At 47.8% G+C, this 20662-nt stretch overlaps 1 protein-coding gene across 1 annotated transcript in view; it reads right to left on the reverse strand.

The window, feature by feature from the left end:
• Positions 1–302: 302 nt before the first annotated feature.
• Positions 303–20662, reverse strand: part of SMC1A (structural maintenance of chromosomes 1A) — a 41207-nt gene continuing 20847 nt past the window's right edge. Inside the window, exons 12-25 of the mRNA XM_053293865.1 lie at positions 19999–20145; positions 17929–18066; positions 17500–17616; positions 16790–16896; positions 16524–16665; positions 15277–15422; positions 13712–13865; positions 13513–13623; positions 11235–11391; positions 10970–11124; positions 9465–9616; positions 8023–8092; positions 7785–7895; positions 303–940 (exon numbers count right to left, since the gene is read on the reverse strand). Coding sequence (XP_053149840.1) covers positions 857–940; positions 7785–7895; positions 8023–8092; positions 9465–9616; positions 10970–11124; positions 11235–11391; positions 13513–13623; positions 13712–13865; positions 15277–15422; positions 16524–16665; positions 16790–16896; positions 17500–17616; positions 17929–18066; positions 19999–20145 — 1791 coding nt within the window. The 3' untranslated portion in view covers positions 303–856. The remainder of the gene's footprint in view (positions 941–7784; positions 7896–8022; positions 8093–9464; positions 9617–10969; positions 11125–11234; positions 11392–13512; positions 13624–13711; positions 13866–15276; positions 15423–16523; positions 16666–16789; positions 16897–17499; positions 17617–17928; positions 18067–19998; positions 20146–20662) is intronic.

Here is a 20662-nt window from a genome sequence, read left to right on the forward strand (position 1 = left end):
TCATCTGCTGGCATGAAATAAAACTTCTTTCAAAGATGTCTTTGCTCCCCCGAATATTGTGCACATAAGGACCCTGTTAGTAAATTGCATCCAGCCTTGACAGGTTTGTCAGAGCTCATTCAAGATTCATGGCTTCCAGGATTTATGGGGAAGTGGGAGGTGGAGGAGAATGTTCAGGAGACTCAGCGACATTGCTACAACCTTGGTGCCTCCAGATAAAAGGAATTAATTCTTTCCATCACCACCAGCTTCACCCTGACATTCCTCTCCCAATACATCTGCAAAATAAGGGCAACAGAGGATGGAAGTAACATTTTAATTTCAATCACACACACAGCACACGTACACATGATACCAGGTTAGAAAAAAAGCAAGATCTAAAGCTGCAGCTCAAAAAGGCAAGACCTCAGAACAAGAGGAAGCCTTATGAACCCACCATGATTTTGGTCCTAAAAACAGTTTTAAAAGCACATTTAATTACATGGGAGGAACACCACTCCCCCTTTTCTTCTCCCCGCCACTCCGCCAAGCAACTAGACACTGTATTTAAAATAAGGGATGCTCTACTAGCTACAGTTTGAGGGAGATGCAAGCTTGATGGGGAACAACTTGCCATGGAAGGCACAAAGATAATACCTTATGCCCAACAGTGATACCCCTATGCCTTGACCTTTTTAGGCACATCTCCTCCCCCACCCCACCCAATAATAATAATAATAATTAAAAAACCCACTAAAAATTCTGTAGGATAAATAAAGGGCAGACAACAATTTAAGGCCTTTGGAGGACAGAAAGGGGGGTAGGTGGGGAGAAAAATATGTGAAATGATGATTGCTGGAGTCCGGTTTCTCCTCTTTCATTGTTCATTGGGGTTCGGGTTCGCGTCAGGATACTTGGTGAGGTCGAAGGTCAGGACCTTGCTAATGACACAGTCTCCTTGCTGTGGGGAGAGTGGGGAAAGGAATATGACAGACACTTTAATATATAGCCCCTCTGCAGCAGGCATTTTCAAGCTCAAAGATGCTGTTACAAATAATATTAATATATAAAGGAAGACATGGACAGTAAGAGGTTCTGCTTCCAGGATTCATTATTATCTTTAGTCAAGGCATAAGCTGTTTTAAAAGAAAGGAAATGAGCAGTGGTGTAAGTATTGAGGGGTGGGGTGGGGGGAACCTCTGGTAGGAATCGGAGCATTGGTCTTTACTTACCGTGAAGGCTCCTTCTTGATGCTGGAGCCGAGGACATCTCTCATTGGGTTATCTTTTCCACGTGCTCCCAGGCAGGACTAATGAAAATCTGTTACTAGCCTTAAGAGCCTGGAACGGATAACCCCGCCCAGTTCTTTTAGGCCAAAGTGCAAGTAGCACACAATGAAGTAAATATAAAAAAGAGGTAACATAACCTATATATATAAAAATACATATCAGATGAAAACAGTGGAGAATACATAGATCCCACATATATAAGACTAATTCTCATAAACGTCTTGGATTCCCATGGAGTAGGCTGGGACACCATCTGGGAGGGCCGAGATGTCCTTGGCTCCAGCATCAAGAAGGAGCCTTCACAGTACGTGAAGACCAATGCTCCGTTCTCTGATGCCTGGAGCCGAGGACATCTCTCATTGGGACATACCAAAGCCCTGGCCAAAATTACTCTGGGAGGGAGTGTCCCTGCCTACTCCGGGGGAAGAACCCGTTGTAGTACTCTGCGGCCAAAAGCCGCTTGTGATGATCTTGTAGCGCTTTGTGAATGTCGATGGTGCCTTCCAGGTTGCAGCTCTGCATATCTAATGTACTGGAGCATTAGTTGAGAAGGCAGATGTGGCTGCTGCTCTAGCTGAATGTGCCAGAATGTGTTCTGGAGCTGGAAGATGTTGAGATTCCTATGCCAATGAAATGCACGAACAAATCCATCTGGCAAGTGTCTGTGAGGATACTTGGCATCCCATTGAAGCTGGTAAGAAACTAACAAAGAGGGATTCCAACTTCCTAAAGCCTTCTGTGCGCCTCAAATACATCTTTAGGCATCTGCGAACATCTAGCTTATGTCATTGTCATTCCCTTGGATGGACCGGTCTGTGACAGAAAGATGGTAGAATTATATCCTGAGAATGATGGTAGCCTGATGAGACCGTCGGCCTAATGGACAGATTTGGAATGAGTTGAACAGAATCCGTCGAGAATACACATAGATCTTTGTGGGAAGACAGTGCATTCAGCTTTGATACGCTTCTTGCCGATGTTATCGCCACTAAGAACACGGTCTTGTACAATAACACCCTTAAGGGAATGGACCTAATTGGTTCAAAGGGCTCAGTTTGCATAGCTTTTAGCACTGTGTGTATGTTCCACAATGGAAAGCGATGGACCACCATTGGAGATAACAGGGTTGCACTCCTAAGAAACCTTTTAAGATGAGGATGATTTATCACTCTGGATTTAGAGAGGCCGCCTATAACCCCTGTCAGGGAGGCCGCCTGCCTCTTTAAGGTATTTGCCTTGAGACCCTTATCTATTCTGTCCTGAAGAAAAGCAAGAAGATCTTTAGCGGACGCTGCCCCACGAGGTATTGGATGGCTTGTTGAGCATCGTAGGAATGCTTTCCACGTGTATTGATATATACGCTTGGTGGAATCTCTCGTGGATGCTAGCATAGTATGCAATACTTTGTTAGAATGACCAAATCTACTCAAGATGCACTGTTCAGTCTCCAGGCGGCTAGCTGAAACCAACCTGGATCGTGGTGTTCGACTGGACCCTGATGGAGGAGGTCTGCTGAGACTGGGAAAAGCCATGGTTCCTGAGTAGTCACATGATATAGATGTGGAAACCATGGCCTCCTGGGCCAGTAAGGCGCTATCAGGATGACCTGTGCCCTGAGGAGTCTGACCCTGCGAAGAAAGGGGCTAGGAGTGGTATTGGTGGAAACGCATACAGAAGCTCCTGAGGCCATTCCACTGACAGGGCGTCCACTCCCTCCACTTGAGGGCACAGAATCCGGGTGAAGAACCTGGGAAGTTGTCTGTTCAAGGTTGATGAGAAAAGGTGGACTACTGGAAGGCCAAACAGTTGTGTGACCTTCATGAAGATCCTCTTGTTGAGTGCCCATTCGCTGGGTAGTAGTTGTTCCCGACTCAACCAGTCCGCAATGGAGTTGAGGTCCCCCTGGACATGGTGGGCCATCACCAATGCTAGATGAACTTCCGCCCATGACATTAACAGGGATGCTTCTATTTGGAGAGAGCGTGACCTGGTTCCTCCTTGCCTGTTTATGTGGGCTTTCGTGGTCGTGTTTTCCGTTTTGATTAACATGAAGCTGTTGAGAATCAGGGACCAAATTGCTAACAGGGCAAGGCATATGGCTCATAACTCCAACCAACTGATGCTGTGCATCCTTTCTTCCGTTGACCAAATGCCTTGGGCTGCTCTGTGTTGGCAATGGGCTCTCCATCCTGTTTTCCTTGCATCGGTTGTAATTATTATTTGAGCTGGTTTGAGGAACTCCTTTCCCCGTCTGATGTTGGCATCCGTAAACCACCGCTGGAGAGATGTTAGAACCTCTTGAGGGACAAAGATGGTTCTATTGACCTTGTTGGAGATGGGTACTCTGAATTTCAGAAGAAACTACTGAAACGGTCTCAGGTGATATCTGGCCCATGGTACTGAATTCAGTATGGCCACTATAAGGCCCAGGAGGCGTGCAAGGGACAACACTCTGGCCTGGCGAGCATGCAACACTTCTGTGACTTCTGCCTTTAAAGTATTTACCTGTTCCTTTGGTAAGTATAGTCTGTCTTTTTGGGTATTGATCAAGACGCCCAGATGAAAAATCTAGCAAGATGGTAAAAAGTGGCTCTTTCTTTGTTTTTGAGAAAGCCATGTTATTCTAGTGTGTGAAGAGTGAGAGAAAGATTTCTTGTCGCTGCAATCTTGGATGGAAACCTCAGAAGCAGATCTTCTAAATCAGGGATCCTCAACGTTGGGCCCCCAGATGTTCTTGGACTTCAGCTTCCATAATCCCCAGGCCCAGTGGCCTTTGGCTGGGGATTATGGGAGTTGAAGTCCAAGAACATCTGGGGGCCCAACGTTGAGGATCCCTAATAGAAGATGCGTACTCCTTGCAGTCTCAAGGGTGCCAGCACCTTGGTAAATATTCTTGGGGCTGAGGACAGACCGAATGGAAGCATCTTGTATTGATAATGCACCCCTCAATATTTGAACCGAAGAAGATGGCGACTTTTGGAGTTCAAAGAGATTCCATGCGAAATTTGTGCTTTGGAACCCACCGGTTCAGGAATTTTAAGTCCAATACGGCCCTGAGAGACTTGTCCTTTTTTGGGACAGTAAATATTATTGAGTATATACCTTGCCCTTGTTTTTGGGTAGGTACAATCTGTATTGCGCCTATAGACATTAGGTGTTGGATGGCATCTAGAAGACCTAAATGTCTGATAAGCCAACGTGATTTTTGGAGTTGGTAGAAATCTGTTGGGTGGAGCTGTTGATAGCTCTATCTTGTATCCTGTCTCTATTGTAGAGAGGACCCACAGATCCATTGTCGTTTTCTGCCATTGTTGAATGAAGGTTGACAGACAACCTCCCAGAGCTCCCAATTGGGAGTCATTGCTGTTTTTGTGATTTGAGTTGGCTGGCCAAAGCCTGTCTGCCCTGATTATAGGCCCAGCACCCCGCTGCCTATTCCATTGTGGACATTGGTATCTAAAATCTCTGTCTCTCCCTCGAAAGGAAGATCAAAAAGCCCGAAAGGGCTGGTACTGTAACTGAAAAGGTCTCCTAGGAGTTGGACGCTCCTGTCTACACAGAGCTGGAGGAAGAGGCATGGCTTTACATTTGTCTTTTGACTCTACCAATACCTCTTTTAGTGCTTCCTCTCCAAACAACTTTATCCTGTCATAAGGAACTGCTGCCAGATTGGACCGTAATGCGGCATCCACCGGCCAATGCTTCAGCCATAGGTTACGGTGTCCTACCACCGTAGCTGTGGAGGCCCTAGAAGAAAACCTTATGGCATCCATGGTTGCATCTGAGACAAAGGCTTGTGCCTTCTGTATTTTAACCAGCGGATGCCATAAACTAAATATGTCAATAGGAGGTTCCTGGATGAGGTCATCCAACCATACCACAGATGCCCTGGTCAAAATAGATGCGGCAGCTGAGGCCCTCATAGAGAGGGACGAGGCCTCATTAGCTCTCTTAAAGGAAGCCTCATTTTTTTTTGTCATTTTGGTCTTTTAAGGCTGACTCCCCATCCCTAGGTAACAATGCCCCATTTAATAGGGCGACCACGGGGGCATCTGCCAGAGGTACCTTGAAAATGTCCATGGCCTCTTGCTGAAAGGCATAATATTTATTGGCTACTGCCACTGATTTCCGATTTGATGTGGGAAGGAGCCCTTCCTCCATAACCGTATCAGCCAGCAACTCTGGTAGTGGTAATAGGAGCTCTTTACTTTTAGTCTTAGGAAAAACCAGGGATCCCTTAGCAGGTGGAGCAGTTTCTGCATTGGTAGGAATCTGCAGATCTAATGCATTAGTAGCTCTGGACACTAGAGGGCCGAAGTCCTCCTGTGAAAAAAGACGTTGAGTCAGTGTGGATGCAGGGTTATCCTGATCATCTGACCACTCTCCTTCCTCCTTATCAAGTGGATCTATAGGGAGATTGCCCGGTATTGGTACTGTAACCTGGATAGGTGTAGGAGTATTAATAGGTATTTTAACAGGAACAGTTCCTGCACCAATCGGAACTGGAGATGCAGGGTGAATGGGTGCCAGTGGCTCATTTGGGAGCAGTGGTGGCAATGGGAATTGGGTATAATATCAGGCGATTCGCCCCCAGACGCTTCCAATGATCGACCACCCCCTCTTAAATCCACTAATTCAACCCAATCTTGTGGGTGAGAAGCCTCCAAGCCTGCAGCATGAGTATGTTTTCTCTTGCGCCTGGCCTTTTTGGGTGGATGGGATGTAGGCACCTCAGAGGAGGAGGGAGAAATTGAGCGATCCCTGCCCCTTCTCTTGGTTCTTTTATGCTTTGTAACCTGCTTCAAAGAAACACTCAAAGGTTCTTCGACCCAATTTTGCCAGGAAGTAGGCATTTCCAAGGGGAGATGGCTAGGTTGCAGATCTGGTAGATTCTGTACATTAGGAGCAGGCTGGGGGTTAGCGGGGGGGGTCCCTAGCTAGCCGTGACAAGGAGGGATCTCACCAGTCCTGAAGAACTGTTCCTAGGTCCTGATCCGGCTCCCTGGTGGTCCATGGGAGAAGCGCGGCTCAGATTAGTGGCGGTTCCCGGGTTTCCCACCAAAATTGTTGCATTGCCACTTGCAAAACTGTCCGGGTTTCCCGCCGAAATTGTTGCATTGCCACTTGCAAAACCGCTAGATGTCACAGTGGTTGCAATGGCACTCCATGGTTCTTGCAAGCTCGGGTTAGGTGGGAGCGAGCCCAAGGACTGGCCCATGCTACCCGGCTGTGGCTCTCCCCTTGCTCGCGAGGAGCTCCTCGTGGCACCGGCTAGTAAGGAGGGACACGGCTCGGCGTCCCCGCCCACAGTAATCAGGGGGCCCAATCTGGCATCCCCTGTATTTGTGCCCTCATTTAGTGCCGTTAGGGGCGTGGCTGGTAATGGCGGCAAAGGCGAACCCGGCGCTCTCGTAGCGAAAGGGAAGCCCATGGGCACTAAGATCCGTCTAATAGCCTGTCAGCGTTCCATAAAGGCAACAGACGAGACTACACACACAGAATCGGGGAGGGCAACGTATATAGGAGCAGAGGACAAAAACGGAGATGAAATGGAAAAACTAGATAGAGGGTTTTTTGGTTGGGTTTTTTTTAGAATATAGAAAGAAGAGATAACTAGCTTAGGGTAAAAATGAAGACAGATAGATAAGGAATTTACAAATAATAGCTTTTGTAAAAAGGAGCAATACAAATGATCTCTGCCTAGGAGCGCAGCAGGACTAAAAGAACTGGGCGGGGTTATCCGTTCCTGGCTCTTAAGGCTAGTAACAGATTTTCATTGGTCCTGCCTGGGAGCACGTGGAAAGGATAACCCAATGAGAGATGTCCTCGGCTCCAGGCATCAGAGAATGTTGACTAGTCAATCAACAATTACTGGGGTGGGGTTATCCCCCTCAGGCTCAAGTGGGTGTGTTTTCCCCTTTATCTAGCAAATCGAAACTGTCCTGCCTTGGAGCTCATGAAGGGTATAACCCATGGAGATGCCCTTGATCCCAGCAACCGAGAATCCACCTTTTCTTTTTTAATCATATCCTTTTAGCATCACCCATCCATTTCTGAATGGAATTTTAAAAATATTACCGTAGTAACTTGCCCCTCACCACTGAGTAACTGCAACCTATCCCCACATACTTAGGAGGGAGGAGCAAGGGGCTTCTTCCTAGACCAGATGGCCGAAAGGGCTTCTATGCAGCCTAGATCCCTCACTTCTTCTTGCGTGGCTCCTGTGCATCTCTGTGATGAGGTTTGCTCAGGAGAACTTTGGTCAGTCTGTCTCCTAACCTACAGTCCTTAATGGCACCCCAACTGTGCCCCCTGATGCTGCCATGTCACCTTGACTCATGGCAGGGCTGCCCCTGCTTCAGGCCTCAAATGTCTCAGGGGGGTAAGAGGGTTGGGGCAGAGAGAAGGAGAACAGGGCGGTATAAATACACCGTCACTGACAGAGGCAGGCAGTGTACAGGCGCCAACGCACAGCAGAAGGTCACACAAACTATTTCTCCCCACCCACTTCCATACCTCTGGGTAGACACCAATGAGGCTCTCAGCCTTGGTGTAGAACTCCTCTTTCAAGGAAATGACGATTGCCTGGAAGTTGCAGGTGGATTGCTCCTTGATGTAATTGGCCACCTGTGTGGGAGATGGAGGAGGGGAAAAGGTGAACAGGGGAGGATCAATCGGCTCAACCTTTCCTTGCCCATCTTCGAAGCCGAAGCAACCATGTCCAGCTGGCTATATGGCCCAGCCTCCTACCCACCTTCCCAATGTTGGTGTTGTCCAAAGCTGCATCGATCTCATCCAAGACAAAGAAGGGAGCAGGCTTGTAGCTGAGGACAAGAGAGAGAGACAAAAACGTGGCTGTCAAGCAGGGCATCTGAAGCTGCCTTTCATATGAACCCCATATGAAGGAAAGAGAGACGTAAGTTTTGGGCAGTATAAAAATATGTAAAATGAATAATTAATTAATTAAGGCAGATCCAGCGAGTTCAGTATTGTGAACAGGCAGCAATGCATGATTGCAGGCCAAAGTCCCTTTTCAGCACTCGTATCCTGAGATCCTTCCACAGGAGGTGCTGTGGGATGAACCTGGGCTAGAATCTTATACAGAGAAAGCATGAACTGAGCTCCACCCCCACCCCCAAATCCCAGTCTGATGAAACAGGCTGGGCACACAGCCAGGACTGCAAAAATAAAAGCTACAGGGCAGTATGCCTGCATAGAATCACAGTTCACACATCCACATTTCTGAGACTCCCACTTTCCATTTTAAGAACAAGGAGAGAGGTTTCTAGCCCTCACTGCTATTTCTGAAAATCCATTTGGAAATATGCAAGTAGCGGCTTACGTCTATAGCACAGTCCACTGTCATTCCAAGCGAGATGCAGACATACTGCAGTGTTCTACTCAGAACCATACAGGCCCTAGATGCAGAGGTGGGGGTGTCTCCATGGCTACTAAGCACAGCATCGCTGCTCCAAGGCTGCTCCCATCCTTCCCAATGGAGCAGCGTTGGAACAGCAATGACACTGTTTGGTAGGCAAGGAGGCATCTCCAGCTCTTCAACTAGCGCCCGCGTGGGTATGAGTAGAATGGAGCGGCATGGGCACATCAGGACTGTGGACTGCACAGTACGCAAGCCAGTATCTACAAGAGGTTCCCCTGGTCAGTGTGAGGAGCTTCCACATCACCCACATCTGCCAATCTCCCCTGAATTGCCTCTAATATACTCTACTCTTAGTTCATAATTCTTGTCCCCCCACAAATTCTGCCATTAGGTTCTTGCATTGCATTTCCAGTGAAGGAGGAGGTAAGCTGGTCATATGGTAGGCAAGCATGAATTGTCCATATGAATGGGAGACTACATGCATGAGCACTGTAAGATATTCGCCGCACTGGGAAGAGCATCTGCATGCAGAAGGTTCCAAGTTCCCTCCCTGGCAGCACCTCCAAGATAGGGCTGAGACTCCTGCCTGTAACCTTGGAGAAGCTGCTGCCAGTCGGTGTAGACAATCCTGAGCTAGATGGACCAATGGTCTGACTCAGAATATGGCAGCTTCCTATGACTCCAACAACCTTTCATCATCTCCCTGGCCTTCTCTCCCTCCCACCTACCAAAATATTCTAGACAATCATGAATCCAAACCTCCTTTAGTGAGGCCAGTGTAGATCTGGCCTCCCTTAATACAAGGCGGGCCTCACCTGTGGATGGCAAAGAGCAGAGCTAAGGCTGCCACTGTCTTCTCCCCACCAGACAGGTTGTCCATGGGCCGGAAGCGCTTGCCCGGAGCAACACAGTTATAATTGATACCATCCAGGTAAGGCTCCTCAGGGTTCTCTGGGCCCAGGAAAGCCTGCAGAAGGAGGGATGAAGGAGCGGGAGGGAGACCATAAGAAGTATTCACACCGATGGCTGTTATCTCTTAATTTCATAGTACAACAAGACAAATAAGCTTTGGTAAGGAGAAATGAAGGGATAGGTGAAGGAGGGTTTGCAAGGGCACGAGACAGGGGTGGGGAATGCCTTGAAACTTTCCTGAACACAATAGCAAGCATTAAAGTGTACAAACGCAAGTAGAATCTCATAATAGGCTCAGAAACCCAGGACCTGTGGCATTCAAACAAAAGAATGAATGGAGTTTTCTAGCCCTTATGACTGGAGAAAAGCTCCATGCAGACACTGAGGCGGAGGATAGTCAGGCACCCTTTGAGGGGCTGGAGGCCGAGGGCTATATCAAGCCCCACTATCCTTCCAAATAAGTAAAGATGGCACTGCACTGACTGAGGCAGTACACACAGTTCCTCATGGACACAGAAGTCTAGTTCCACACAAGGACGTTCTACCTGTATCCGAGTGATTGCCAGCAGGCTGAATTTGTCTGAAGACAATAAGAGACCACATTTCAATGCCCAACACATGGATAAACAGCATATTTTGCATATGAATAAAAGGAGTGGCAGCTCTGCTGTAATCAGCCTTTTTGGGGTGCTGATTGATGTTTTAGAAGACAATTTTGTTTGCAACTGGGAGGCAAATTTGCATGAATACATTTTAATCTGCTTGTGGTGAACTTTCAAAATCCAACTGCCCTAGTAATGGAATGTTGGTGTCCAATTTGCAGCAAATCAGTTCCCAATTACAAAAAAACAACCACCCCTGGCTAATTAAGAGGGGGTGGGGGAAGATACACACACACACACACACACACACGTTCCTCAAGGACTCCATCTCATTTTAAGACACTGATTTCATTATACAGTTCCAGAAGTATTTAACAAGCATCCAATATTGAGGGCGGAGGGGGAGAAGAGGGAGCGCATGAAGAATGTGAGAGAGATGGATTTTGCACATTGACTGAAAAGATCTGCTCGCAATTGTGTATGCAGACAATGTCTGCTGAAATTTCTGCAGCTAGAGCGAGTGGGTCAAGGGATGTGGCTTCAGTGCCCTGCATAGCTCCTTGCCTCCCCTGCATAAGTAGCAAAGTCAGAATAAAATAGTGCAGAAATAAGCAGAAAGGCACAATGCAAAATAAGAAATTATGCAAATTTGCTCAATTTATGTAATTTAGACAGGTGGCAGAATTTAGCTTTTTTTGGCTTTATAATGTAGAATGCCTGGGTGTAATTTTTTTTTTTTTAAAGCATGGATTATTACACAGTCCTGTCTGTAACATGATTGGGTTTCCCGTGATGTGTGTCCTCACCTGGGCACTGCTGTTGCGTGATAGGGCTTTGTAGATCTCATCGATGTTGGTGGCCACCGACTCAAAACAGGAGTTGAAGCGGTCAAAGCGCTCCTTTTTAATCTGTTCAAAGGCCTGCTTGGCCTTCTTGGCACGTTTCCGGGCAGCCTCGAATTCTACCAGGGGACAGGAAGAGGAGTGAGCATGAGCGTTTTTGACCCTCCAGCTGAAGACCCCAGTCCAAGCTCTCTAAACCTCTAAGAAGCCAGCAAAAGTGATGCGGTACCATCAGAGGTCTCTTGGAACTTGTCCCGCACACTCTCCAGCTTCTCCATGGCCTTCATATTTGGAGCAGCAATGCGCTGCAAGATACTCTGCTGCTCATTCAGCTTCTGTTGTAGCTGGTTCATTTCCTGTTTGATCTCGTCTTCAGCCTGGACGTCCTGTGAAGGGAGTGATAGGGAAGGTTCTGTGAGCTTACAGAACCCAGCAGTCACCCAACTCCAGAACACAATATTTTACGAGAATATACAAATAGAAGACCTGAAAGTATCTGCCTGAGAAGATACTTCTCTCTAGTCTGGTGCAGTGGTTTTTGAGCCATGGACTAGTTCACACAGAACCTCAGGTAGTGCTGGGCTCTGCACAATGTCCCTGAGTCTCAGGAATGTGCGCGACCCACTCCCATCCCGCAAGAGCATCTACTTCCTATTTAGGTTAGAATAAACCAGGACTGGTGGGTACAGATTACATGACCAATAATGGCTTATTCTAACCTACTTTGCTACAAGTAACCTGAGATCTGTACCAAAGAGTTGAAGTGGAGTACAGATCTCGAGTTATTTTGAAGTAGGTTAGAATAAGTCAAGATTTATGGGTTTGGAAAACATGACCAATCTCGGCTTATTTTAACCTAAATAAGGAGTAGACACTCAGGAATGGGAGGGGGGAGCACACATTCCTGAGACTCAGGGACATCATGTGGAGTCTGGCACTAACAGAAGTTCTGTGTGATGTCTGAACCAGCCCAATTTCTATTAGAGACGGCCATGTAGAGAGTTCTGTGGGCCAGATCCGCCCTCTCTGGCATTTCTGTACAGCACTGGGCACCCTTACCAAGTTTCAGTAAAGGTACAGCAATGTATTTGCCCAGTGTTTCACTTCTAGGGAAAAAGAAAAATATGTTCAAATTATGCAAAAGAAAATGCACACTGGCATCTCTTTTTAATCTGGCATGCAACATGTATCCAATATGTAAATAGTTATATTTGTACTATCGTGAACACTTGTGCTCTGCAACTGAGAAACTGTCTACATCATGGGACCCTGAAGACTCAGAAGGAGGTCAATTTGTGGCAAAATATACTTTCAGATCCTAATTGTGGTCTGGTGACTAGAGTGGCTCCCCAGAATATTCAAATTGGCCATGACTAATCTAGGTCAGGGAATTTGTTTATTTAACATATTTCTATCCCGCCCAAAATTTGCACCTCTGGGCGGTTTACAATTAAAATTGTTTAAACATTAAATATTAAAATCAGTTAAAACCCACCATTAAAAGTATTAAAACTATAAATCTAATTAGAAGCCTGGGGAATAAGTAAGTCTTCAGAGCCTTTTTAAAAATTGCCAGAGATGGGGAGGCTCTTATTTCAACAGGGAGTGCATTCCAAAGCCCAGGGGCAGCAACGGAGAAGGCCTGTCCTCGAGTAGCTGCCAGGCAAGCTGGTACATTCTCCCTGGACTGTACCCGAGATGCTAGCCTGCCTTCTGCACCAGCCGTTTCAATGCATTTGACAATCCTTTAGAGCTAGGTGGCCAGATTTGGCTTTTAAAAAGCCAAATTCTGGCTTACGGCCCATTTGACCCATGAGTATACCCTTTAGGTTCTGGCAACTCTGCTTTGGAGCTCAAATTGCTTTTCCTTTTACCTGGTCACCCATAGTGATTAAGAATCACCTCCAGGTGGCCAGGCAGAGCTTTTGTGAACTGTTATTTCCCCCCGACCAGGTTACCGATTTATGCCAGACATTTTAAAGCCCCAAGGGTCCAAGGTCAAGTTATCTTCATGACTATCTTCTCCCATACAAACCAGTTCATTTCTGGAGGCCTGCTTCAGGTTCCCCCACCATGAGTGGGTGGGTGCGAGGGAGAGAGAGACGCACCTTCTCAGTAGTGGAACTCCCACCCAAGGGAGATCCATTCAGCTTCTTCACTGACTGGTTTTAGGTGGGCAGATTTAGATGGGAAGATGGATAGACAGCGAGTGCTCTTGCTTTCATTTATTCACTTTAATATTTCACTGTTAGTTCTATGCAGCAATTGAGTTATCACACTGGTTTTAATGTACTTTGTATTTTTATGTAAGATGTGTGGTTGATCACTGGGCAGAAAGGCAGGACAGAAACATTTTAAACACCTAATGCATAAAACGAATGGGTAACAGAGACGCATATGGATTGGTGGGATAGTAAGCTTTGTGAGTCGTTGCTAGCCTAGGAAGAAAGGTGGCCTTCCAGCAGTTCAGCTTTCCCCCACAGAGGGCAGGCCCAAGGGGTTCTTACCTTCATGTCCTCAGAGAGGTCACCGTAGTCGATCTCAATGAGAGCTTCTCGTGCATACATGTTGGAGGTCCTCTGAGAGCTGCTGGCAGTCTCCTCTCCTTGGGAGCCACCCTGCACCCGAGCCAAAACACAGAGCCATTTTACTTCCCCTGTCCTGGTCTCACCCCTGCCACCCACCGACCAGGGGCACTCTCCTCACCTCCTCCTGGCTGATATCATCCATGGTGCCCTTAGAGAGGGGCAGTTTGATGTCCTGCATCTTGCAGGCTTGCAGCAAGTTGTGGCGGTCGCTGCGTTTCTGCTCCAGCTTGGTCTCTATGGCGGTCACTTCCTTCTGCAAGTGAGTCATCTCCCTTTGGGAAGAGGCCAAGGGAGGCAGCATGAGGGGCTGGCATCAGCAGAAAGCCCGCATCCTCCTGAAGGCTTGGAGATGACCCGCGCCAAGTTCCAAGGAGGCCCAGCTGCCACCTGCCCACTGGGGAGCTCTCAAGGCCGAGTCTGGCTGGCTTTCTTGATGGGCGACCTTTGGCCAGTCATTCTCTTGCTGCCTATCTACCTCACAGGGTTGTACTGAGGATAAAAGAGGGGGAAGCATGCATGCTGCTCTAAGCTCCTCGGAGGAAGGGCAAGTGTCACTAAGTTAAAACTTTACTTGCTAGAGGGTGAACAACGGGGTTAGGACCCAGAACCATTAAAGGGGCCCACTGTGTCACCATGCTGACTCTTGCTCAGTTTGGAGCCCAGCCAGCTTGCTCTCCAACTTGATTGGCCCCTGCGCCAACCCAGAAATCACTCAAGCAACCCTGGGGTGCAGTCTCTGCTCAGTGAGGGCTGAGCCAGCTCGGAGGAAGTCTGTCCTAGAGTCTGCAAGGATGGAGCAGGAGAATCTGTGTGACTCTTTTAGTCTGCTCCCTCCACTGATTGCACTTCCCTTGTTCTTTTCCCACATGGAAGTGCTACTCGTGGGGTAGCATCCGGACAAAGTGAATCATGACTGAAATGAATGGGACTTAAGTTAGTCTTGAATAAGTTGTCTCCGTGATTTAAATGGTGCATGGTTATGACTAATTAGTCTGGATGCTGTCCCTGGACTGTAACACTGGGGTGAATAGGGGGAGTGCTGGACTCGACTTCAACCTCGGTTAAAAGGCAATCTCCGTGTCATGCAGGGTGGGGTGGAGTAGGGGGAAGAGAACAGTGACTTAAATAACAAGCCTGTGTGTGTGTGTGTGTGCGTGCGCGCACGTGTGCATGCATCGGTGTGTATGCAGTGGGATACGGAGATAGGGGCTTTCTCGTTTAGGACAGGAGAGGGGGGAGGGAGGGGGAGAGAGCGAGAGAGAACATGCACAGCGAGGTCAGTAAAATCAAACAGAGAGAGAGAGAGAAATTCAGAACTCAGTGAAGTTAATTGGCAGTAGCAGTGATTGACAGAAGAAAATACTTCTTCTGAGAACCAGGTGCTGGAGACAAACAGAAGGGGAGGTATATCACCATCATGACCCACTTGCAAGTTTCCCAGCACAGCTGACTAGAATTAAAAACAGAATTCTGCACTAGATGGAAGCTTGGTCTGATCCAGGACAGGGTTCTGTGCCGGCAGTTTTTCTATGCTTTAGCATTTCCTCCTTCTGCCTTCAGCATTAGAAGGAAGGAAGGCTATCATCTAACCTAGGAGCAATCAAACTAGGCTGAAGTTGAAGGAGTGGAGGGTCTCCAACACCACCTGCTCTTCATTTCCTAGCTTCAGCCCACAAAACTCACTTGTTGGCTCCGCCCAGCTTCTTGCGGATCTCCTCCATTTCATGGTTCTTGTCATTCACCTCTGATTTCTTGGCCAAGTGCTGGTTCTTCAGGTCCTGCAGTTGCGCCATCGTCTCGTCTATTATCTTCATGTGCCTCTGTTCTTCCTATGGGGGCAGGGCGGGATGAGAGAAGAAATGGAGAGACACCATTAGCTCTGCCTACTGGGAAAAGGAGGATAAGGCACCACCCTGACAACAATTTATCTGGCCCACTGAGTACAACCCACCATGCCTACTCACCAAGTTCTCCTTCTGGTGCCCCCTCACATGAAGGGCTCAGGAGCAACCTACACTGCCCCTTGGCTCCATCTGCATAAGGTAAGTGGAAGAGCCATACTCTCAAAGAATGGAGAACCAGGAAGACTGGCTGGAGTTCAATCCCTCTGCACGCTTCTCTTCCTCACAGCCATCCCAACTCCACAAGCAATCCTAGTTCTGTGTGAGGGACACTGAGTGCAGGTGTGTTACCAAGACCGTACGCAACCTGAGTGGGGTGCTTCAGGATTCTCTGCCGTGGTGCAAGGGATTCTGGGACACACCTATTGGATTGTGCTATGTGGACTTTAGGACAGTCAGCAACATTCAAGTTTTATTTCATTTATCACTTCTGAAACACATTCTTCCGCCAAGGAGCTAAGGGCAGCACTCTCCCCTCCACAACCCTGCTTTTTTCAGGGGGGATGGGGGAAGTGGTGGTATTCCATTTTATCCTCACAATCATGTGGAGATAGTGAGAACTAGGCCTGTCTCTCAGTCTGTCCTGAGGAGATACACCTGTGTCTGCACCATACCACTTCAGCCTGCAAGCGTGGGCTCACAGGATGGAATGTTGCCGCCATTCAAAAACAATCCCCTGCATACAGAAAATTAGCATATTGCGAAGAAGGCTAGGTTAGTACCCTCCTCCTCTTCGATGCTAATTTTATATGTGCAGGGAACTGTTTTTGTGTGAAGGAAACATTTCACTGCACGCTTCCCTTCCAGCAGCCTGAAGCAATTCAGCCCAGACACAAGTCTGCCACCGAATGAGAACCATTGTGGCTGGCCCAGACTTGGCCGTTCTAGGTCAGGGAGAGGCCCCCCAACATTCCTCCTCTGGGGCTCCCTCTTTAAGCTCTACCACAGACTCAACTACCCCTTCCCCACAGATCGAATCTAGATCTTCTCCTCCAACACAGCACCTCCATCTTCTGCCACAAGCAGCACCTTTTTGAGTTTTTCTATTTCAGCCTCATCCTTCTTGACCGTCTGCTCCCACATATGGACTTTGTCCTGGTCCTCTTTCAGCTGGTTCTTCTCAAAGTCCAGCTGGATACCGAGACGGGTCTTCTGGTTCTCAAACTCCAACCTGTAGAGGCACAAAGGCAAGACTGGGCACGGAATCCAAACGACCTCCCGCTTCTAGGACACATGCAGCTTCAGTGGTTCATGGGACAAGGAGACTCAAGGGGGCAAGCAGCATGGAATAGTACCTTTTCTTGGCAATCTCGTTCTGCCTTTTCACCTTCTCCTCCTCAAACTCCCTGATGTTCCTCACCCCAATCTCCCGGCAGAACTCCTCAAATACCTCATCTTCAACCTGCAAAGAGGGGAAAGGGCTAATTCAGAACAAGACCCCCAGTATGCATGCAGCAGAGCAGTAGTTTTCAAAAGTGTCCTATCTTCAGGCACCCTTTCCACAATGACTGGGCTTCTGGAAAACCCCAGTGCCTGGTAGGAGATCCCTGGGGCATGCTCTAGAGTGCAAAGCCAGTTCACCCAGAGCACTGGCCAAGCCTTGAGACCAAGCCAATGCTGCCCCATGTGAACCAACACTAGAGCACACCCAACACTCCCCTGAGGCTGTACCTTGAATGGGAAAATCAGTAATAGTGGGCAAGCTCCCTCCCAAGGAGGCTTGTCCTCCATGACTGATCTTCTCATTGAAACAATCCCTGAGAAGCTCCGGAGGAGGCCTAGAACTCTCCAGGACACAGTCTGAAAACCATATAAAGAGAGAGTACGACTCTCTAGAGAGTGACACATCCCCCACTGAACTCCCTGCCTCTTCCCCCTCCTGCCCCAACTCCTGCCATGCCTGCAGTTTCTTATGTAACCAGCTTCCTGAGCCATTTCCCGCTCTGCCAGCATACCCTGCTCCATTCAGCCCCCTGAAGCTGCTCCCAGCCTTGATCTACCACACCTGGTTCATCTTCTCCTTGAGCTCCTTCATCTCTCGCTCTCTCCCCTGGATGATGCGCTTGATGTCGTTGATGCGGGGCCCGAAGTTGGCCAGCTCACTTTCCAGCTTAGACTTTTCCTGTTGGGCAACGGCATCGTATCAGGGGCACAGCTCAGGGGCACCAAAGAACTGAAGCTGGGGATCCCCCATGCTCTCTTCTAAACAGAAAAAGCTCAGCTACATTTCACTTGGTTTCAGGTTTTGTTCAGGGCTTCTCTGAGCTCAAAACAGAGGAGCCTCTTTTGGCATCTTCTGCTGCACTGCCTCCAACATCCACGGTTTGGGAATTGCCACAAAAACAGCCTCTCTCACACATAATATGCTGAGTGGCTTCAGTGGCCATGGACACTGGAAGTCTGAAGAGCATTTGCGCCCACCAAGTCACCATACCTGGAGATTGAGAGCAAGATGGCGGGTCTTGGTTTGCTCCAAGTCGCTCTGGGAGTATTTCAGGCGCATCTGCAAGCCGTGGGCCTGGGACTGGACCTGGCGCAGCTCTGCCTCCTTCCGCTTGGCCTTCATTTGCTCCTGGACGCGGGAGAAGGAGTTAGAGACAAAAGGGGGAAAGCTTGAATGAGAAAAGGACTTCTTGCTTGGTGCTGTGCTGCAGGCAGCTCTGAAGAGGACAATCACAGGGCAGGAATAAGGATCATGAGGACAACAGAGGAACCATAATCCTGTCTCAGGAAGCCAAGTAAGGCAAAGGCAAACCATTCCCACAGACTAGGTTTTTAAGACAACTGGACTTAAAATGACATCCCCCTAAAGATGCTAAACAGTGCAATTTTGAGCAAGCACAACAGTGCCTTAGGATATCTTAAAAGAGAAATTCATCGAGGCATGCATCTTTGTAGACAAGAGCATAATTCATCCGATGCATCTAAAAGCTCATACCACAATACACTTGTCAGTCTCCAATACATACCACAAGACTGTTTTTCAGTTTTGCTATGACAAACACAGCTAGTAGTCTCCAGGGACTTCAATGAGGAAGCCGCACAATGAATGCATGTGGAAATGAATTATACAAGTGGCACGTGTGCATGCCCACACTATTTTAACTCTCCAGAGATCCCATGGAAAACTACTCTTCATTGAGGAAATATGTTATTTTAAAAAGCCCAACGGGGCAATGCCACTCTTAACTAAAGATGGAAGGTGTCATCTAGATCAGAAATTCCTGAGTGTGTTTCGCTGAGCCTCTCACTGGAAAGACCTGCCTGCATTGCAGGGAAAAGTAGAAGTATGAACTGTGCAAGGCGCCTAGCCAAAGAAATAACATTCTTTGCAAATAAAACTTTTGCAAAGGAACAACATCCCTCACAGTGAATGAACATGAACACACACACACACACACACACACACACACACACGACAGTGACTCACTAACAGGTCTCTATCACACAGAGGTGGCAAACTTGTGTCTGGATTGTACCACTTCAGATGATAAATGGGGGCTTTTCCGACTGAATGTTCCTCCATACAAAAAACCAAAAACTCTCTACATAGAAAATTAGTGTGTCAGGGAAAGGCCCTAGCCCAACCTTCTCTCTGACATGAAATAAGAAACTGTATTTCAATGGCGAAACAGTCCCTCAATCACCTGAGTCACAATCCACACTCTGAAGTGGTACTGCCCAGACCCAGGTTGACCACCTCAAGGAAAACGAGGCCCAGGACTCTTCCCACTGAGGTGCTCACTTGCTGCATCTTTTTCTTGCCAACATCCGTTCCTTTCTTTAAGGCTCTCCATTATTTCTAGGATGTGGGAAGGAAGAATCATGAAACCGGAGGGGCTGCAATAACACGTCCCTCCAGCCTGCAAGGCCTGACTGCCAATCAGTAAAATAATAGAACTAGATACTATTTGTTTGTTTTTTATACCGCCCTTCCGAGCTGGCTCAGGGAGGTTTACAATTACTATTGTTTGCGTTCTCTGGTCGCCCCTCCCAAGCCGAACATTACTGCAACTCCGGATACTCATTGGTTTTTAGCACTGTGGCAAATTATCCAACCATCGCTCTTGTGTTCACAGGAAAAACTATGAAGGAGCAGAGTGCATTTCCCTCACACCCACCTCCAACATGGTCCCCCTTACCCTCTTCTGCTCGAGATTTCCCCGCAACACACCAAATATTCACTTCACCTCCTACTATCTCCTCTCACCACACACAGTTCCAATTATTTGCAAAGTAGTCTGAATTTGGTGAAAGATCAAATATCCCATATATTGCAATATTATACAGCATGTGCACTTTTATTCTGCGCACAGGATGTTGGTGGCCAGTCATGCCAATTACTTCAGCCCAACTGTCTGACCGTTTGGTGTCATATATCCCTACACCCCATCAACAACTCAAAAGGGTCCAGACATATTCCAGGAGAACTGTCAGCATTGCCCCAGGGAGCTTCCAGGTGATGGGAAGGGGGAGCCATCCTACAAGACAAAGCAATTCCAACCTTCAGCTCCTCTGTAAGCCTCTCTTTCTTCTCCTTCAGCTTGTCCACAGCCTTTTCATCCCAACGCCGAGCCTTGGCCTTCAAGTCGCTGGCACCTCCGGAGATCACCCCTGACTTCTGGAACAGGGTTCCATCCAGGGCTACAGTCTGCAGCAGAAAAGGAGAAGAGAAGGCATGTCACAGGGGTGACGTCTGTCAGCAGCTCATATCACTAGGTCTTGGTGGACAGCCAGATAACTGCAGCTAGCAACGGCAACAAACCAATGCAATCCCACAAATGTTGTGAGAGAAGCAAGCAGCATTCTTTGGCTTACAGCAGTTCAGAGGGTATTGTGCAAGCTGGGAACTGGATAAAGAATTTGGCATCCTGAAAACCCCATATATATTTATCATTATAGCACATATCTAGCCTGGCTGTGAAAACAAGTGTATCTAAGCGTTGTCTGGAAAACTCTCAAAAACCAGAAAGGGGAGGGGAAAATAAGACTTCAATAACAAGATGGTGGGTCTTCAGTTGTTCCAGGATTACCACCCTAAAGTCAGTGTATTCCAGACAATTTACCTGACACCAGGCTCAATCCCAAATATATGACAAATATAGATATTTATATACCGCTTTTCAACAAAAAGTCCCCAAGGAGGTTACATAGCTATAAATGAATGA

Source organism: Hemicordylus capensis, chromosome 2, assembly GCF_027244095.1.
Source record: "Hemicordylus capensis ecotype Gifberg chromosome 2, rHemCap1.1.pri, whole genome shotgun sequence".
NCBI classification, from domain to species: domain Eukaryota; kingdom Metazoa; phylum Chordata; class Lepidosauria; order Squamata; family Cordylidae; genus Hemicordylus; species Hemicordylus capensis.